The sequence below is a fragment of the Corvus moneduloides genome, chromosome 2 (genome assembly GCF_009650955.1).
Source record: "Corvus moneduloides isolate bCorMon1 chromosome 2, bCorMon1.pri, whole genome shotgun sequence".
Taxonomy (NCBI): domain Eukaryota; kingdom Metazoa; phylum Chordata; class Aves; order Passeriformes; family Corvidae; genus Corvus; species Corvus moneduloides.
This window is the reverse complement of record NC_045477.1, coordinates 48,135,705-48,155,938: the sequence shown is the minus strand read 5'-3', so window position 1 is coordinate 48,155,938 and position 20,234 is coordinate 48,135,705. Positions and strand designations below refer to the sequence as shown.

Below are 20,234 nucleotides of genomic sequence, written 5' to 3'. Positions count from 1 at the left end.
CAATTATCACCATCAGGAAGAGTCATCTGCAGATAAAGAGTGAAGGTGGCCCAAGAAGCTTCAAGTCACAGGGGTCAGAAACAACAGGGGCTGCCCACTAACTGCAAGGCACAGCACCTACCTCCCTTTCCTGACACAAGGAAAGAAAAAGGTGGTCTTTGGACTTAATCTATGAGATTTTTTAAAATAAAATCGTACTGGAGTTGCGCTTGAATGAGGACATCGAGTTTCCCAGTGAGGACACATTAATCCACTTCCACACTTTCTACTCAGCATGGAGCAGTTTTATTTCTTACATACACAATTCAGAGGCATACTGGAAGGGCAAACCCCACATTCCATGCTCAGACAACCAGCAAACAGTTAATAAAACCCATTCTAGTATGGTTTAGAGTTTATGTGAAGTAAGAGTAAAGTCTGACCTGTTTCAAATAGCTACAGAATTACTCTGGGGAAGATAAAGGTGTGATTCCCTTTAAATGTAGCTATTTTCTGTCCAGGAAACCTAAGCTTCAGGCCTTCTTATGACACATCTCCAGAGAAAGCAACAGCCATCCCACATACTCCTCTGCTGCAGATTGCTCAGCACTTTGTTCCATAGCAATCTGTAGGAGAAACTCAACCCTCTTGTTAAATGCTTGGAGCTCAAATGATTGATTCTGTAGAACAGATCTCTAAAGCACATCAGAATTTGGAGCTCATTCCTACAGCCTATCAGCATTCAGGCTATTACAGGTGCAAGCAAAATAGCAGCTTTGAGGGAATAAAGCAGACCTGTTATAATCAGAATTCTTACAGACACTTTTATATTTTCATGTTTAATAGAGCCTTTTTTTGTCTCCCATAAAGTTTTCCGCCAAGGGCTTTCCAAGCATTGTGTAAAGGCAGGTAGTGATTTACATCATTAACACTCCCATTTTACAAACAGGAAATAGAGGCCTCCAAAGAAAATCACATGAGTATCTTAATACAGAAAATTCCAGGCCCCCCAAAAAAGAAATGGAATCAAAGCCTCCTGGCAAAAGTCCCCTCTCCAGCTACCTCTATTTAGTTGCTATGCAGCTTTTTTTTTTTTTTCCCCAAAATAACCCAACCAGTCAAATGAGAGAACAGCAAGGAAATCTTGAGCTTTGACATACTTACTTCTACACTGCTGGCATTAGTATAAAAATAAAGATTTTTATTAACTAGTTTACAAAAATAAATTCTATTGAGTCACACAGGATCTCATTGGGAGGTTTACTTGACTTTGGAAGATAAAGCCTGTTTGAAACGTCTCTTTAGATCTTGCATGTTGGGAGATTTGGGCCGAGGGATGATGGATGACCGCCTCCTGTCTGTGCTGCCGGCATGCTGTAGTTTGCTGACCTCCTTGCAAAGATACTGGAAGACATCACAGACGCCTTGGGAGTCCTCACTGGTGGAGATTTCCAAGAACAGGCTGCCCAGTTCATTTGCCAGCTGTAGTCCCTCTTTTGCTTGTACTTGCCTGGCGTGGAGGAGGTCTGCTTTGTTCCCCACAATAATGATGGGAGTCCTGGCATCGGGGTGCACCTTGCGTATGTGCTGGTGGAGAGGCTGGATGGACTGGTAGCTGCTGTAGTCTGTGATGGAGTAGACCAGCAGGAAGCCCTCTGCCCACTTCACACACCTGGACAGGGAGTCCAGCACCTGCACACAGTCTTCCTGCACCTGAGGTACAACAGAGAGCACAGATTCTGCGTTGGGTCATGAAAGTATAAAGGCTGTATCACAGCACCATCAAACAGGCTCAAAGGGAAGCCTAAGCTCTGTCTTAGGAGACTAGGTCTGGGCATGCAGGAAATTTGGGCTCAAAAGCTGAGCCTCTGGGCGGCAGAGAAGAACCAATTGATCCAAAGTATGTCCGTACCTGGATGCATCCCGGCGTGTCTTGGATCTGTACGGCAACGTGGTCCCCGTCCAGATGGACCAGCCGGGAGTAGAGGTTGCCTGGGGAGCAGAGAGCCGTGAGCCGCCGGACGCGGGGCTCGCCGCGCCCGGCCCCGCCGCCCCCCTCCTCACCTGTGTTGGGCTCGTAGTCACCGATGAAGCGCTTGGTCAGAAACCGCACGATCACGGCTGAAACACAGAGCGCCGCGTTAGGCGGGACGGACGGACGGACGGACGGGCAGGGGAAGGGGACGGGCAGCCCCGCACTCACCGCTCTTGCCGACGCCGCGGGCGCCCAGCACGGCCAGGCGGACCTGGGCGCCGGGCGGCCCCGGAGGGCACTCGGCGATGGGCGCCAGCAGGAAGGGCTGGGACATGCTCGGCAGGCGCATGGGAGAGGCGGCTCGGCGGCCGAAGGGCTCGCACGGCTCCGCTCGGCTCGGCCAGCAGCGCCCGGAGCGAGCGGCCTCGACAGCTTTTAAAGGTCCCGGCGGCAGCACCGCCCGCGGGGCCGCTCCGCTCCCGCGGCACCGCCCCCCGGCAGCACCGCCCCGCGGCCCTCCAGCCCCGGCTGTTCCCCGCAGCCCTCCCCGCACTTGCCCCGCGGGCGCATCCCCTCGCTGCCCACCCGGGTTACACCCCTTCCCCTTTCTCCCACCTTCCCCGCTCCCAGGGCGTGGGGTGGCCCCGGCGGGCGCAGGCACCGGGGGGCTGGGGGATAGCCTGGGCAGGCCATGCACCCTGCGGCCCATGTCTGGGCATCCCCCCACCCGAGGGAGGCGGGCAGATGTCAGCACAAGCCATCCTGGGCTTGAGATGTGCACCTGCACAACCACACCAGCCCCAACTGCAACGGGCTCTGGCTTAATGCACCACCCTCCCTGCAGTGAGGAAGTCCAGTCTTGAAAGAAAGGAATTATTTATTCTTCTACCTCAGACTATTTTGTTTCCCACACCTGAACACATCCCTTTACAGCCAGTGTTGAAAATCCAGCTTGTGGATCAAGCAACAGCCAGACCTGAAACCTGAGTGGTCTTGCTTGGGCTTTTTGGGTTTTTTAAATAGTAAAGTTTCAGAGAATAGTGCTCCACCACAGGCTGCCCTTAAATGAGCCTCAGACCTGCAAGCAGCTGTGTGAATGTTTCAGTCTCCACAAACTGTTGCCGTGGCTCCTGCTGTGCACTGCTTTGCAAGTGTCTAAGTGCTTGAAAGATAAATAATCTGTTCAGAGGCTGCTTTAATTTTTATCAGGGAGACAGCACATGCCAGCAGGACACAACATGGAAGAGGATAGTGGATGGTACACGAAAGGACTGATCTCATGGCATGGAAGGATGGAGCCACTGTGAGAGCTGCTGTGCCCTGGATGTGGGGTTGATGCCCCAAAAGCAGCCCAGGTGACCCCGGATGCTCACACACAGGCAGCTGAGTTACAACAGTACTAATTAACATCAGTTAAAGTAGTACCTGCAGAAAAGCATGGTGGAAGAAGCACTGTTGATTATTTGTGGTACTCCAGTGCCTAAGAACCCCTATGGTAACACCAGGGCCCCTTCTGACTGCCAAAACGTATTGCCTCTAAGGTTTCTACTTCACTCCCCATCATGCCAGCAAGCTCTTTCTTTTGGGAAACAAGATTTCTCTTGTATCACTAAAAGCTTTTGGTTTCCAGAGGTTCCTGCTATTGTCATCTACTCCTGTTGTCAGGGGATCACTTGTCTTTGGCCTCACAGTGCCACCAGCAGCTATTTTTATACATTCCTTTACAGAACAGCTATTAGAGTACATTCAGTGTGCCTCTGAAAAAATGCTGCTGAAACAAGTCCATTCCAGACAGATGATTCCCAGGTGCTGAGCTATTAAAGCAGTATTAACCAACCACCCTTCTCAAACCTTGAGGAGCTGCCCCTTTCTGGGCAGCTGTAGAACTCAAGCTGCCTTGCCTACTGCTGGGAGCACCCCCAAAGGGCAAATGGGGATGGTCAAGCAGAGAAATAACGTTGCCCAAGCCCATGTGGGACACCCTGTGAACGAATTAATGTTCAGGGTGCGATGGACTATGTCTCCACCAACACCTACCCAAGATGCAACAGGAAGAGCTCAGTAAATTGAAGCAGTTGAGGCTCAGCTTAGCCATCCCCATCCTGCAGACTAAGCACTCCTGGGACGTGTGGGCTTCAAAGCTATTCCAAGGGGCCTTTCTTGGCTCTGCAGGCCCCATTTGGAAGCACCAGGCTTTACCTTTTCACCCACCGTCTGCAGGTGGCCTATGCCACTATCCCTATGGTCCATCACTATCCACTTTCCCATAGGAACACTGCTCAGTGCCAGGTATGCCATACTGCTGCCTGACACATCTCCCTATTCCAAGCCGCAGTAACATTCAACAGCAGTACTTTCAGGGAGAGAGCAGGTGTCCTACTCCTGTGACGGTGGCAGGGAGGACATCCTGAGAGCCTCTGGAGTTTGGTTTTTTTTGTATTTTTCTGGGTTCTTAAGCTGTATGGGTGCTGCTGGTGGGAGCAATGTTCCTACCCCATGCTTGAGCAAGGATGGTTATGACCATGTAAATCCCCACAGCTGTAACTTGATTCTTACACAGACCTTAGCAGGGCATCCACTGAAGCCGATGCATGGACACAAAAAACTCATAACCTGTCTTTCATACCACCACCCTCACCATTGCAGGGACAGCTGGCACCTTCTTCCCGTGCAAGGAGACCATTTGCAGCAACAGGGTGCCCCTGCACTGTGGGAGACATTACCCACACCCCAGTCAGGAGGTCCTACCCAGGTGGGCCCAGTTTAACCCTGTCTTTTTCACAACACAGTCTGAACTACAGGAACAAACAGTGCCTCCTCAAGCACAAGGTGAGCCTGTCCTGCCTGTGCCGGCACAGGGAAGGCCACTCTCTCCGGCAGGTGCGTGCACAGCTCTTGGCACCCCCGGGATGTCAGCCCCTGCTGACACTCCAGCACAGCACCTGGGATGCCAGCCATCTTTTTGACCGTGAGGGCCACGAATATGCTGAGTCCAGGATTGTGCTGAGAAGGAAAAAAGAGAGAACATCAAGACTGTTTACTCCATCCAATACATACAATGGGAAGATTATAAAATCCCTTGCCCCACTCAGGGGCATGCCCTGCTCCCTGCTCTGCTCCCTCCTGGGGTCCTCAGCCTGCAGCCTCTGCACTGACACAGTTTCTCCTCCTCCTTCCCAGTCCTTTCTGCCCTTTCACTGACCTTCCCTGCCTACACAGTCCTCAGGAAATCTCAAATCCCAGTGTTGCCAACATGCTAAAAAAGATGAAGGCAACAGCTCAGAAGGCAGCTTCCTTGCTGCTTCTCTAGGAGACAACAGATTTCGCCAGGGCTTTTGGCAGGGAACCAGCAGTAAAGGTTTGTGACAGTAAAGGAGCCTCAGAACAGGACTGCAGAGAACTGGTTACAGCTTATGGGTTTAGTGTGTCAAACCCCTTCCAGGGCAAATCAAAACTTGTGACTCCAAACCCTGTAAGGAACATGCTTCACGTTTCAGCTCAGGACTGAGATGTCCTAACAGGCAGCTCTTCAGCTTTTCCCAATTCACAGATCTCCCTCTTTCGTCAGGATTGTGCAAAAACAGGGCAGCCAAACACACAGGAAGCAAACTTCAGCAGCAGGTGCTGAGACCTGTTAAGTGTCTGGGCTGTGCTTCTGCAAACCTCAGGTGATCATGAAAACCCCACAGCACTGAGTGCAACAAACAGACAGGTTGCACCTTAGTTTATCTGTCCTGTTTCCAAACACTAAAAACAAACAAAAAAAGGTTATTCTCCTCCTGTACAAACCCAGCTTCATTTTCAGTTGTTTCTGGGAACTCTGACCAAGGAAAGCACTTCCTCCCTCTCTTCCCAGCCCACGCAGGGCTTCCAAATATGCATTTATGACGAACCGCCGTTGGCATAGTAACCTTAAAAACACTTTTACTAAATTGGAAAGTGTTGCAATGCAGTGCCTCAGGGAGCAGAGTTCTTAAACAAGACCACTGTAATGCTGTCCAGTCTTATTATTCCAAATTGTTGAAAATAAGTTCAAAAGTTTAGAACTATGCCCCACTTAGGATGTTAATCATTTCATCATGCTGATACAGCTAATCCACCGTGATTTTGACAAATGCGTACAAACCAAACACAGAACCAAAATAGCTTAGACACACATGCATGAGAAGCAAATTTAACATGTCACCACCGAAGTTTGTATCCAATAGCCTCCCACTTAATTCCTAAAAAGCCTAGTGGAAAATGATGCTTATCTTGGGAGGCAAATGCCAATTTTAAATGGCTGTGGAAACTGACAAGCCAAAGAGGTTGATAAAGTACACAAATCTTGCTGCTCCAAGAAAAGCCGCTTGACCGTAAAAGCCAAGTGCATAAGGTGCAACAGTGAGGGCTTCAGGATACAGTGCTGCACGCCATGTCCAACACCTCTGGTGTCAAAATACAGCACTACTCTCATGGATCAGTCTGCTAAGGGGCAAGCTCCTTCAAGTCACTTCCAAAGTCATTCCATCTATACAGCCTGCTGCATCTTCTGAGATGGAAGCTTGGAAAACCTCAAACATAGCAATCTGCTCACTGGACCTTTGAAACTCTAGCACCTAAAGCCCACCTAACCCTTAAATTCCAGCCCAAGCCAGACTGAATTCAAGGTCCGAAACCTATATTAATTCCATGGGAGTGGAAACACCCACGATTGAGTTAGGTAAAAAGCAAACTTCATCATCTCCCTGTTTCTTACTCCCACACTTTAAATGCTGCAATTCACTGCTCAGTAATTTTCAACAGTCAACACCTACAAAGAGCTTGAAGTCACTTGCTTCTCTAGTATTCTCTCTACATGGAGACGTTACTTTTACATCACTTACTGAAGGTAGCTGAGCAATGCCTGACATGATACTTCAAGGTAAAGTACTATTTACCTGTAACTACAACACAATCTTGAGACTGTGCATTTTCAAGGCTAACCAAGGAGGTTACCTTCAGCGGTCTCTAGCAAGCTTCACGCTGTCCCAAACAAAGCTCACTAAACCAGCACTGGTTAGTAAACACTCAGCTGAAGATCTTCTTCCATGTAAGAAACTGCACAGGTAGCACTGGGCTTTTGTGAGAGATCAGTAAATCTGGGATGAGAGGAATTCATTACAACATTCAACAGGCATGCAACAAACATGTAAAATCCAAGTGTTTAGCTATGCCAGCCAATTAAAAAGTTAAAAATCAAAATACAAAGGCTGGCAGTTTTGGAATTAAAACCTTGTTTCTAAACTACTTTTGTAAGAATGCTTATTGGCATGGGGATGTTAAACATTGTTCTGCAGGTTACAATGGTGGAACACCAAAATCTGCCCACAGGCCATTCTCTAGAGAGGTTGTTTTCAAAAATGGTTTCAACAATTCCTTGGTAGTCATGAGGCCCCTTAGCCAAAACCTTGTATCAATGAAATCTGAAGGCCATTATCTCTTTTCCTACAAAAAAAAAAAAAAAAAAAAAAAAAAAGCCTTTAAGTGACACTGGACAGTTCTTGGTACAAGTTCTTAGTTTGCTGGTGAAATATTCCATGTCCCCTCATATTACCTCATGATCATTACTAAGCACTAGCAAATTTCAGTGTTTCTAGCATTTATAATCTATGTATATGACTAAACTCGTCAGCAAAAGCTGCAGATGATTTAAATGACTAAGCATCATGGTAAATGCAAGCTAAATAAATAAACTTCAATAAAAGGTTTCTAAAGCATCTGTTCAAACAAAAAAAACCCCAAACCCAACTAAATGAATCAGCCACAATCACATACACTTGTCCAAAACCAGATCTTTAATTTATTTTTTTTTAAACGTGCATTACGCCATGAATTCATAGGGAATTGGCTCCAGCAGCTCTGGATCCTTGCCATTAGTTCTCACAAAGTGTGCTTCTCTTGGTGGAGCAGGCTGTAAACAGAAAAATAAAAAACAAAAACTCATGGCACTACAGCTCAAAAACCTTTCAGAAAACAACACTGTCAACCATTTAGCACCTTACTGTATAAACACTACAGCAATTTTACCATTCCTAATCTCATAAATTTGATTCAAGAAGTAGCAGTAAGAAAATGATCTGCTAGAAAATGTGCTGCTGAATTAAAAAACTTATGCTTTACTCTCTGCAGCTGACCAACCCAATGAACATGGAGTGATGTATCCTGCAGTTACAGAAGCACTAGCCACTGTATCTTCTGTGAAGTCTGGTTATTCTTTATTTCAAGGGTTACAACAGAACCTGTTGCAACTTAAAATTCAATTAAAACAAAGACTCTACTGACCATAAAACCATCCAGAGCTGCTGCAGATTAGCAACAGAACAGGAAGCACCCAACCCTTTGCTCACAGCTACAATTTTCACCCAGCACAGAGCTCAGGCACCAAACATCCCAGACAGCCCGGACGCTGATGCACTGCATGCAGCTGCTACTCCAAGAATTAAGTAATCTCCTGAAGAAGGACTGTGACCCCAATAGAAACATTACCTGACGTTTGAGTTGAACCCAAATGCCTTTTTCTTTTGCTTCCTTTTTCTTCCTTTCATTTTCCTTCACACGCTGCAGAAAGCTGTCTCTGCTCTTGGAATGTTTAATATGCTCTATACGCACATTGATTCTCTTGGCCAGAATCTTTCCCCTAAAACAGGGAGTCAGTTTTTAATCCACACTTGAAAAAGGTCACTTTAAAGCAAGACCTACAGCCCTTACAAAAGTAACTCCAGAAGCTCAATTACAGGTAATTTTTCTTTAAAGGCCAATACCTCAACACACAGCTGCAGACGCACATCAGATGTAAGTTACACATAACCAAAAGGTTATTAATGTATAACAATATAATATATAACCATGAGCTGACACTTTCAAATTAAAATTGTGGAGAATACATAATTTTAGCCTCTTAGCATACAAACAAGTCATTTTATTACCAATGCACAGCAGTCCAGCTCCTGGAACAAAAAAAAACAGCTTGTCTGTACAAAAACCAGCTGGATACAGCTACAGACTAGTATTTATAAAGGGCTTCAGTACCAGCACACTGGCTGAAAACCCCTGCTAGGTAATGGGACTTTAGGTGCTGGTAAGAAAAACAAAAACTGTTTCCTCTGACAGGATCCAAGTCAAATGAGCATCATTTGCTTGGGTTATAAAAAGGAAATACACTTTACCCACCTTGAATGACCAATAAAGACAATAACTGTCCAACTGGCAAAGTGAAAGGAGGGTGCAATTACAGGTCAACTTTCTCAAATACCAAGTTTCAATACATGGAATTTCATTACTTACTTAACCTGCTTGTTAACAATAATGCCCACAGCATGCTGAGTAACATTATATACCCTTCCAGTCTTGCCATGGTAACACTTGTGGGGCATGCCTTTTTGAACAGTACCCATACCCTGTTAAGAAGCAAAAGAAGGGGAAAAAAAGAAAGGGGGGGGGGGGGGAAGGTAGCATCAAGAATTTTTCTTTCAGAAGTAATTTGAAGTATACATTTCAAAATATTTGAGATTAATTTTAAAATATTTCCATTTTAAGCTGGAATTTATAACCATGCACTTTGCATCTGAAAACTACCAAATTTTGCTACATCAGTTCTGGTTGCTTTCAGTGTCGGTGAAATGACTGATCACTTTGCTTACAGAAAGAGCAAGCAATCACAAGAGACATTCATCATCAAGCTCCAGTGCGTCAGGAATTGTCAATTCTGAGCAGTACATTCTCCAGGAGTCAAACAACAAACAAGCAAATTGTACACCACCTTCTGTGTGACTGTTACAAGAACGTGGCGTTACAAATTAAACCAAAGGATTCAACAATGTAGGAATCCTAGGTGAAAGGCTTTCACATTCATTACAACTCAGTTATGAAAGTACAGTTAACTTTAAAAGTTCTAAAAAATACCAAGCGACAGGAAATGTTACTTCAACCCCCCCCCCATATTTATATACATGATGGATCCTTAGATTTATTTCTCAATTTCTAGTTTTAACATAGCTTTGCAATCACATAACTATGAACTGCCCCACCATAAATCATGGCTCATCTGAAGAGAAAGCTCAAGTCGAGCAAAACAGAACATCTACTGAAACGACAGCTGAAGTTCCTATGAAAGTAGTGCCAGTAGCCAACTCAAACATTAGCTATGGCATATTTCACTCCTGTTTTTCAGCTGAACACACCATAAAAAAGCACAGCCAAATGATATTCATCTACAAAACCCCACATACACCAGCATATGACACTGAAGTGCTGCCACTGGTCCGGAAGCACTGTCGTTCCAATATTGCTCCGAAAGCGAGCTTGTGTTGATACACGTGACCCAGTTAACAAAAAAGTCCACCCCAAGGAACTGGAGACTGCACAGGACCACACTGCTTTAGCTTTTAGTTACACAGCACTGCAAAAAGTACCTTGATATCAACTATGTCACCCTTCTTGTAGATCCGCATATAGGTAGCCAGAGGGACAACTCCTGTTAAGAGATACAAATTTGGATACTTAGGAAGCCCAGAATTTTGCACATACATAAAAAAGGATGGGGGATACAGATCATGCATTTGATAGAATTTTCCTGAATACCTCAAAAATCAAACCATGTTTTTTTAAAGCAGTAATTACACACTTCACACACTTCAAATTTTTAAAATACTCAGCTAAAGAAAAATTAATTTGTGTTCCTAATGCCGAAGTTGAAGAGACTTGTTTAATATATCAATACAAATGGAACTGCTTATTGATCAGAGGAAAAAACCCTCTATGTTTTAAGTAACTGCTGAAATAGTTTCATCACTTTTAAATTAATTTTCAAGCACTGACAGAATTAGCCCTGTGACTACTGTCAAGCAATTAGAATACCAATGCATTTGCTGTAAGAGTTCAGCGTACGTCTGCGTACGGCCCCAGTTTCTAGCCCAAGTTGTCAGAAATCCTTTGGCACAAGCCTTTGTTTCGCAGTCCATCCTCAGGGACTGCAGAGGCCCATCAGGTCAGTAACTGGATGCAGTGTTGGTACTGTAAGGGATACTCACCATGCTTGCGGAATGGCCTCGAGAACATGTAACGTGTCCCCCTCCTCTTTCCCTTTGTGTTCGTCATTTTGGCTGATTACTGTAAAAATGAAGGCAAACTATTCAGAACTACTAGTTCACTCACCACAAAGTTGATGGGATTTTCAGGTATTTCAGATTAATGGAGTCTTTAAGCCTATTCAGAATGGCACTGCTTCAATTCAACCAATGGTATTCACTTAGGCACCCGAAGAAATCGGTGCTTAGAATGGATGCCAGCAAGGCACTCACTTAACTCCTGCTTAAACCAAGGTCTACTATGAGATCAAACCAGGCTACTCAAGAGCTTTGTCCATCCAGGTCTTGAAACCCTTTGAGGATCAAACACCATTCAGCATTGGAAGGGACCCACAAGGATCACCAAGACCAACTCTTGTCCCTGTGCAGAACACCTGAAGAGTCACAGCATGTACCTGAGAGCATTGTTCAGAAGATTCTTGAGCTCTGTCAGGCTGGTGCTGTGACCACTTCCCTGGGGAGCCCATTTCAGTGCTCAACCACACTCTTCACAAAGGGTGAAGAACCTTTTCCTATTATTCGACCTAAACCTCCCCTGACACATCCTCATGCCACCTCCTCGGGTCTTGTTACCGGTCATCACAAAGATCAGTGCCTGCCCCTCCACCTTCACTCATGCAGAAGCTGTAGCGATGAGGCCTGCCAAGGGACCTCAGCTGCTCCTTGTATGGCTGTCCCTCCAGACCCTATTGCACATCCTCCCCAGGCAGCGTGTCTGGAGGCCTGGCTGTTCCCATTAACATTATTCCCTTTATATCCAGTCTGAGCTTCTCCTTCTAACTTCAGCTCGTTGTTTCATGCTCCTTCCACGTGCTCTTTCCAGGCACCAGGATACATTCTGTTGACTGTGGCGCTGTGAAGTGTACCCCGATGACACCTCTGCCCCATTCCCTCAGCTTCTCCTTATAAGACATCCATAAGGCAGGATCTCCACCACCACATTTACCGGCTACTATTACGTCTGACACAACGCCCAGACGCTCCGCAAGCCTACGGAGCCATTCCGGGGGTGTCTGCCCCGAGCAGCCACCCCTGCCGCCCTCCCAGCCCCGACATCCCGCCGGCGGCCGCGGCGTGTCCGGGCCCGCTGCCACGTGCTGCAGCCCTGCTGCTGCTCCGCACCTGCACCCTCCGCGGGCCCCAGCGGCCCCTTCCTCGCTCCCTCCCCTAGCAACCTCCCTCCTGCCCAGCCTCCCGCAATCCGCCCGGCCCGGCCACCCGCAACGCGCGGCCTCCTCGCTCCCTCACTCCCCGGCCTAGGAAGGCCGTGGTGCTCCCATCGGAGCCGGCGGCCCCCCGCCCGCCCCCTGCCGGAAGCACGACCCCTCCGGCCGCGTCCCCCCTCTGTATCCCCGTCCCCCCGTGTTCCCACCGCGTCCCCCGGAGCGGCAGAGGGCCGCGGGCGCTCACCGTGCGTGCGCACAAAATGGCGGCCCGGCTCCAAAGGAAGGGGGCGGCGCCGCGCCCGCCCTTAACAGCGGGGCCTTGGCGGGGCTGCCCGCGCCGCGCCTGACGGGAAGTGCTGCGGCGGCGCGCGCGCCCGCCCACGGGAAGGGAATGTCGTGAGGGGCAGCGACCCCCGGGAGGCTGATCCCGAAAAACAGCAGCGGCACAAGTCTGACCCTTTGGCTAAAGCAGGGACAAACACCGGGGGTTCCACGGCTGTGCATGTGGTTTCGTGGCAACGGGCAGAAACCGATGCACAAGAAGTTCCAGCTGAACATGAGGAAGAACTTCTTCACTGTGCAGTGACCACGCACTGGAACAGGCTGCCCAGAGAGGCTGTGGAGTCTCCCCAACTGGAAACATTGAAGAACCGTCTGGACACAACCCCGTGCCGTGTGCTCTGGGATGGCCCTGTCTGAGCAGGGAGGTTGGACCAGATGCCCCCGGTGGTCCCTCCCAACGTGAGCCGCTCTGCGGTTCTGTGAGGTGCGGCGGGAGGGGTTTGGCAGCGGGGATGCCGGGGAGGGAAGGCGAGCCAGGTGTCCGTCAGGGATCCCGAGGAGCCAGTCCTGCGGCGAGCAGCTGGCCCGCCATCCGTAAGGAGTTGAGTTTGGAAATGTGAAACATAAGCAGCCAGCAGGATGTTTTACGACATTAAAGTAGTGCACCAACATTTAAATTCGCGGCAGTGTGAGCCTGCTGCCGCTGCTGTGTCAGTCACGGCTGCCCGACCGGCGATCCCGGATTCCCGGGCAGGGAAGCGGGGTGGGAGAAGCATGCCAACACCACAGGCGAAGAGGCTGCGCAGGTTTGGGGTTTCTTCGTATTATGATGCCATAATCTCCAATTTGTGTGCCAGAGATTTCCCCCAGATAAATAAAGCGCGGATTGTCTACGAGGAGTCCTTACAGTGCCACAGGTTGCATCGGCTGCGAGGTGCCTGAGAACGAAGGGAATGGTGAGCGGGTTCCCGAGCTGGCAGAGTGACTCAGTGTGTTTGTGCATCTCCAGTACCGGAGCAGACAGGAATCGCCATGGGAAGCTGATTGCAGTGAGTCAAGAGAGGGCCTCCTTCCTCCAAGCTAAACATGCAGGAACAGTTCAAAACTTGTCTCAGCGAGGAGTTGCCCTACTGCAGAAATTTTCGTTTTGAATGAACGAAGCACTTATTTAATTTAGGGGAGGGATGATTACTTAAAGCAGCGTATAAAAACATACTTGATCCTCTGACTAACTTCACAGTTGTACTAATGTTGTCTTGCAAAACTCAAGCCCTTTCAGTCATCACTTTAAAGCAAGTTTAATATTTATGGATCACAAGAATGGATATGGAGGATTAAATACACTATCAGGTTCTGCTTGCAGAGCTACTTGGCAGGACATGTTCTGACAGACAGGCCCCGTCTCCACATGAAATCTTTTGGAGTAAAGTGTTACATTTAGAAAAATGTGTCTGTACTCCATCCTGTCACCATGAAAAATCTAGAATTTACAGTGCCTGATATATATGCAGAGAAAAATCTATATAATTTAATATGCATTCAGCCTAGGTACCATGAAACTTTTCCAAGCATGAGCATCATTACAAGCCTGAACAGCTCTTAGATAAGGAAGTGCATTGGCAACAGATTTCAGAGAGGATATCAACCAAAGTAAAGACAGGAAGCCAAATCCTAAAAGGCATTATTGGATGAAGGAAGCTAGGCATTTACAGTGAGTGAGCTGAATGCCTTAATCTTACCAGTGATTTACATGGAGGGCAAATCTCTGCATCAACCTGGAAGGAATGGGGAAGAAACACCACGTGTTGAAACCCATGTCCACATACAGAACACATATGGAAACACATATGGAAAGTGTCATTCATAAGGGAGTGGTAGCTGTGAACTTACTTGAACTCTGCTCTATTTGTGGCCAAGTAACACATGCGGAATTTGGTACATATTTTTTCCTGAATAAATCACATGACAGGTTGATTCAAAATTTCAGTAATGTTTTTATTCATAAATTTACCTTGATTAGCACATTCCCACGATCCTTCTTTAGCTCCACATTTCAAAGCAATCATGTTTCACAGTTTGTCTCCATTGAATCATTCCTTAGGCATGCTGAGCCTGATGCAGAAGTCCATCCTACCTCACAACATTTGATACATGATTTTCCAAAACTGAGACCTGATGAGCAGTTAAAGGTTGTAGAGCCTTTGCAAGTTGCTCACAAAAGGATTTCTTAATAATGGCTGTCTCCAGCAGATAAAGGTGCACAATTTGTGGGGTGATTTCTGGTTTGGAAACTGGAGCTAAAAGCCAAGCAGATGTGGGGGAGACCTGCAGCTCTGCATTTCAGACTGCATGTGCTCCCCTTACTGCCCTGCTCTGTCCTCTCAAAAAGCCAGCCTAAACTGCTTTTCCCTGATCAAACTGCAAGTTGTAGGACCCAGACTCCAATTTCTCCTAGGCTGTAGGGCAAGCACCACATCTGGTTCTGCTCCAGAAACACCAGGTACTCAAGGTGGGTGAACACAAGTAGCAATGCACAGCTTAACACGAAGATCCAAAACACCATGAAGGTCCCAGACTGGTACTCCACCCACTGATGTACTCTGGAAATCTTTCTACACCATGCTAGACTATTTGTTTCCTTCCCACTTTGCCTGGCTTGGAGGTAAAGCAAGACAGGGAAAACAGCTTCAGTGGGAACCAATGCAAAAGTTGCTGGGGAAGGGAGCTTGAAAGGGAGGGCTCATTAGAAGTCAGAGGAGTGGAGAACAGATAAACATCACTTTGTTTTTCAGAGTGGAAAATACCATGCCAAACCCCAACCATTTTCAGTCCCCAAGCTCCCACAGTCAGGATCCTGGTATCTTCCCTGGGAGAGCCGTGTTTTGTTTCTGACATTTCTCTGCAGCATCTGTCTGGATGATGGCTCTCTGTAAAGAATAAATGTGCTGTGATGATTCTGCACATGGGGTTGCCAGGAATCCTTCACTGAACTTTTAATGCACAGTGGGATCTGGCTTGCTCCTATGCTCAGCGGACCAAGTGATACACAGAGGGATCTTGAGTGTGACATTCCATTTGTGTTGGGTTATTCAGCAGGGGTGTGGAAGGAATTTAAATTAATGAGAGTTTGTAAAGGGCTTTGAGGTGAAAAATGAAAAATATTCCCCTTCAGTAGGGTGTAGGTCTCCTGTGTCTCACATAATGCATTCATTACATGAAAAGAAAAAAAGCTGATGAGGACTGGAGCAAAATTTTAACAAATAACTGAAAATAGATGTTAAAGAGGATTAAAATCTCCAGTTCCTTTTGTGATAGCATTGCAAATCCAAGAGCCTAAATTGAAAATCAAGATTGTGAAGTTAATTGGTTACCCCATCCACAGCATCTACACTGCGCTTTTGATCGAAAAGTTACGGACCAAAGTAATCTGTGTTACCTCCTCAGTTGACCCAGTTACTCCCTTGTTTATTCCTTCCAAAAGGATCATGTTACATGACATCTCAGAGTCATGCTTCTGTCCCCTTTTATGGTCTCTTCAGCTACCCCGTGATTTTAGCCCTAACAACCAACCTTTTTATTTCTGTAGTTAGTTCATCTCTTTATCCACAAAACCCCTTCTGAAAATACAAGCCTGAGCCTAGTTCCAGGGGAGTTAAAGTCAATCAAATTAGTGTCTAAGCAACCAATCACCTTCCAAAAATGACAGTGCAGACAAACTTCTTTGAAGGGCTCACTGTGGAATTGCTGAAGTGCCAGTACAGGTGACTGTACTGAGATGCATTGCCAGTGAGGCATATCATGGGGAAAGGAATGGGAAAAACGGCAGCCTGCCTTTGAGAGAAATGAAAAGACAAAAACTCTATAGACTAAGAATTGTGATGGGGCTCAGCATGTCACACATAGGTGGAAATTTTCATTACAGTTATGGTACTTATAGATTTGTTGCCAATTCAAAGTGTTCCTTGATGCAAGTGGATTGACACTGGACTGAAACAAATGGCCTTTTTTCCATCATTAGACTGCAACATGAAATCTGAAATACTGAACAAATTCTGTCATTCAGCTGCTTATTTGATTAACATGGCATTCTACTTTTTATGTCAGTGAATACTGCACTACTGCCCCTACAGAAATCATCAGGAACTTCCAAGGAAGCTGTTTTGTAACTATGACCATCTTCTTAAAAATACCAAATAATACAATTATCAAACTTCAGATTTATCAGACTTCATTTCAAAAGAAATTACGGTCCCTTTCTTCCCTTACTAACAGAGCAACTTCTCAATCAACTGGTTTTATTATTCAATGTATCCAGTATTCAGTTATTCAGCTGGTATCACCATTCAGTGTTTTCTCAAACTTCTTGTGTTACCACATTTTTGTCTCTGTGTAACCTCTCCTGAGTCCAAACCAGTTACCCAGGCACAAGCAACTCCTTATATTGTCACCATCAGCTTCACTGTACATTTACTTGTTTTGGCTAAAGGTGATTAGCCACTCCTACACTGATACAGCTGATAATTACACATAATTCTGCTCCTTTGTCATGGAGGAACTCAGCTGCTGCCAGTAGTAAATCTGCATAATGTGGGGATTTTTGTGCGGATTTTCTTTTGATAATGTACTGAACGTACATATAGAATTAATATTGAAATATATGATTAAAAATCTGATCTTTCACATTCCAACCTTGAGCCCTTTGCTAGCCCTCTTGGGAGTTACTAACTACAGTTTAAGAACTGGCTTAATGATTAGGATGCTATTTTCTCTTTTGTTTATGTCTGACCTTAGTGTACTTCTAGCTGGAAGAACAATGATGCTTGCCCTTTTTCTGTAATTATTTGCACAGAATATCTCCTTTACACTTTCATTTTACCAAGCTAAATACTCCATGCTCTTGAAGCCTCCACACACTTAGCAGGCTCTGTGCATTTGCCCCTACCTCCCACACACCTCTCTTGATTATCAGTGTTCCAATTTATACACAACAGTCCCTGTTAACTTGCTTACTGTGCACCCATTACTTCTGAGATGCTTTCTGCTATTACTGAAGATGATCACAATCATCAACAAAAAAAGGTGTTACAGTTATTACATCTGATGGATGTAATAGCACATAGTGAAAATGTGGGTGGAATAATTTTCTATTCTATAAATACTCTATGGCATTCTATTAGCGTATTGGCATCTGGAGTAGCCATTTGCATTTTTCATTAATTGTTCTGATCACAGCTATTAACATAATTGTTTTTAATTACTTATAAAATGGCAAAGAACCTTGCTGGGAGGAAAGGTCTATATAAAATATTGCTAGTTTCAGGTAAAGAAATGGTTTTTACTTAGTGTTAGCTGAACTCCAGTAAGCACAAATTTAAATTTATCTTCCAACTATGCCAGATTAAATTTGTTTTTCTGTATGAATGCCTAAAGACAAAGTAGAATGTTTACTATTTTAATAGGGCTACAAAATGCTCTTTTTAATAATGCATGAAGTAACCAGAGTTATTGCAAACTCATGGTAACAATCTTTCGGTAAACATTATTGTCTTGAACCTAGTTCCAAATACCTTCCGGATGCCAAAAGAAAATCCTATCCTGCTTTCATAGCATCTTCTTGAAAGAAAAAAAAGGAAGGAAGAATCACATCCAGAAACTACAAGAGTGAAAAGCTCACTGTTATCTGCATTAGAGCACTTCACACGTGTTTATAATTCCACTTACATATTCTTTCCTAGGTGCTTTAGCAGAGTTTGAAGCTGTGGTCAGAAAATGTTAGCCTTCACTGAGTGATTGGCTTTCTGCCTCCTTTCCAAAGTGGGAAATGGACTGTAGCTTCTGCAGTCTTACACATACCAGTATCTTAAATTATGAACCTGAGACAGAGCCCTTGACATCACAAGGTACAAATGCCTTTTAACAGTTGTATGTTTAAAAAGTACACGTGCTTTTATTTTCACCCTGTTTTGAACATTATCAGTCCTGCCGTCATTTTTCAGCTTTCTAGCTTATTGAGCCATAAACTTGTTATAATAAGGTGAATTTCTCAAGTAATCCTCATCACCTGAACCCAAGAACTGTGGTTGCAAGGGAGCTATCAAATATCACAAGGCTTGCGATAAAATAATGAGAGTTGGCTACACTCTGACAACGCCTGTCAATGAGACAACAACAGCTGCTCTGAACAAAAACTGCAGCCAGAAAAGAACAAATTAATGGTCAGTCAAGGAGAAGTGAAACAGAGAATTAGCAAAGGATAAACTTGACCAAACTTTGACCAAACGAGGATAAACTGGACCAACTTTCCCATCTGTGTAATAGGAATAATAGCACTATATATGGAGCAGGGTTATTGTCAAGGATCAACTAATTAATATTTGTGAAATGCTGTGGAGTCCTTCATGGAATAAGCAAAATAGCAATGTGACCTAATCAGCATATGAGCTGCTCCAAGGTAGCTGCAACTTATCCAAGGGAGAGAGGCAGCTGAAGGGACAAAACAAGGAAAAAATCCCCCAGGGCAAATGGCACTAAGTGCTGCAGGGAGAGAGAAGGAAATGAACTTGCAGAGGAAATGGAAGGAGGAGATGAGACCACACGGGACAAAGAGGTGATGCTTGGATTACTGCAGTATAAAGACACAGGGCACAAACTCTACGAAATGGAGCTTTATTAGTTCTGCTGCTCGTGCAATAACTTGTTGTTGGTTGGTGGGTTTGGATTTTTTCTTCGTTTGGTTTTTTTTCCTTTCTTTTTTGTTTTGTTTGTTTGTGGGCTTTTATTTAGCTTTGTTTTTAGAAAAAACTAAGTATAACCAGATGGAAGTATTTAACTGACCATCTGCAAGTACAGAGGGCAACTGTGGATTCTCCAGGGTATAAATCTTGCAAGAGAAGAAATCAAAATCATTCTACTTCTGTATTGCTGACAAAGAGAGCATTGTTTGAGAACTGATTGCAACAAGGACTTGAACAATAGCTTTAAATCAGCGGAAGGACAAGATATTGCTGTGACATATGTCTCAATTAAAACAAAAGTAATTCACCACCTGTTAGTGTCATGAAAGACACAGGCCATTAACAGTAAATGCTCTTTAACAAATTTATTCTCTCCCCAAAGCAGTTTCCAGTATTTTTTTCTACCTCTTATTGGATATTTTTTTCTACTGCATATCTATCTCCATGCTGGTTTACATATTCCTCCTTAGCTTCCCTTATATCTTGGTACTGTAGAGAACTGATTAGTGGGGGAGACTGTAACGATACAAACTCTTCACCTGGAGGCTGCCTGTTGTCAGATTGTGCGTCACTGTTGTTATTCCATGATAGCTAATCTTGCTTTTGGGGAACTGCTGCGCAGATCACAAAAATAAAACCTTGCTGACTGCAACGGGAAGTGTTGCTTGGTATTCTGGTAGAGAACACAGAGACTGAGGAAGCATCTTGCACTTCTTACCTCTAATAATGGATTTTCCAAGTTAGTGTTAGACACTGTCACTGACTCACAAAGTTTCAGACTAAGGAGAAGCTGGAGTTACTGAAACAATGGCATCTCAAGTGCCTGGGTCAAAGATCAAAGCCATTAATTTTTAACAAGTTTCTGTTATTGAAAGCATTTCATTACAATATTAACCCCTCCTTCTTTTTAAATATACCTGTGGCCCTACTTATCCAAAAGATTCTGTTCAGAACAGTGTAAAAAAGCGCACAGTTCTTTTTTTGTGCCTAG

The 20,234-nt window shown here is 45.2% G+C and overlaps 2 protein-coding genes, 1 long non-coding RNA gene and 1 other non-coding gene across 5 annotated transcripts; 1 reads left to right on the top strand and 3 right to left on the bottom strand.

Moving 5' to 3' along the window:
- Nucleotides 1-266: 266 nt before the first annotated feature.
- RASL11A (RAS like family 11 member A) lies at nucleotides 267-2,373 on the bottom strand. The gene is made up of 4 exons (XM_032099484.1): nucleotides 2,183-2,373; nucleotides 2,044-2,100; nucleotides 1,892-1,971; nucleotides 267-1,692 (listed from the first exon to the last, which is right to left on the bottom strand). The coding sequence occupies exons 1-4, from the start codon at nucleotides 2,301-2,303 to the stop codon at nucleotides 1,240-1,242; spliced, it is 711 nt and encodes a 236-aa protein (XP_031955375.1). The 5' UTR covers nucleotides 2,304-2,373; the 3' UTR covers nucleotides 267-1,239.
- A 5,374-nt stretch (nucleotides 2,374-7,747) lies between these two features.
- Nucleotides 7,748-12,560, bottom strand: RPL21 (ribosomal protein L21). 2 transcript variants are annotated; one of them, XM_032099485.1, is made up of 6 exons: nucleotides 12,472-12,560; nucleotides 11,005-11,083; nucleotides 10,387-10,448; nucleotides 9,260-9,372; nucleotides 8,462-8,612; nucleotides 7,748-7,886 (listed from the first exon to the last, which is right to left on the bottom strand). In XM_032099485.1, the coding sequence occupies exons 2-6, from the start codon at nucleotides 11,069-11,071 to the stop codon at nucleotides 7,797-7,799; spliced, it is 483 nt and encodes a 160-aa protein (XP_031955376.1). In that variant the 5' UTR covers nucleotides 11,072-11,083; nucleotides 12,472-12,560; the 3' UTR covers nucleotides 7,748-7,796. The 2 variants fall into 2 exon arrangements, with proteins under 2 accessions (XP_031955376.1, XP_031955377.1); XM_032099486.1 differs by lacking the exon at nucleotides 12,472-12,560 and adding an exon at nucleotides 12,434-12,452.
- LOC116440493 lies at nucleotides 9,068-9,200 on the bottom strand. The gene has a single exon (XR_004238646.1). It is a non-coding gene; the product is annotated as a small nucleolar RNA SNORA27 (small nucleolar RNA).
- An 81-nt stretch (nucleotides 12,561-12,641) lies between the features above and the next one.
- Nucleotides 12,642-19,060, top strand: LOC116439654. The gene is made up of 2 exons (XR_004238222.1): nucleotides 12,642-12,993; nucleotides 13,369-19,060. It is a non-coding gene; the product is annotated as an uncharacterized LOC116439654 (long non-coding RNA).
- The last annotated feature ends 1,174 nt before the right edge of the window (nucleotides 19,061-20,234 follow it).

Bases quoted from the DNA above. Each gene is read 5' to 3' on its own strand.
- RASL11A (XM_032099484.1), bottom strand. From the start codon at position 2,303: ATGCGCCTGCCGAGCATGTCCCAGCCCTTCCTGCTGGCGCCCATCGCC. The intron at 2,101-2,182 runs GTGAGTGCGGGG...TCTGTGTTTCAG, and splicing joins CCGCGGCGTCGGCAAGAGCG to CCGTGATCGTGCGGTTTCTG. The intron at 1,693-1,891 runs GTACGGACATAC...GTTGTACCTCAG, and splicing joins ACACGCCGGGATGCATCCAG to GTGCAGGAAGACTGTGTGCA.
- RPL21 (XM_032099485.1), bottom strand. From the start codon at position 11,071: ATGACGAACACAAAGGGAAAGAGGAGGGGGACACGTTACATGTTCTCG. The intron at 10,449-11,004 runs GTGAGTATCCCT...ATCTCTTAACAG, and splicing joins GAGGCCATTCCGCAAGCATG to GAGTTGTCCCTCTGGCTACC. The intron at 9,373-10,386 runs GTACTTTTTGCA...GCTTCTTAACAG, and splicing joins GTGACATAGTTGATATCAAG to GGTATGGGTACTGTTCAAAA.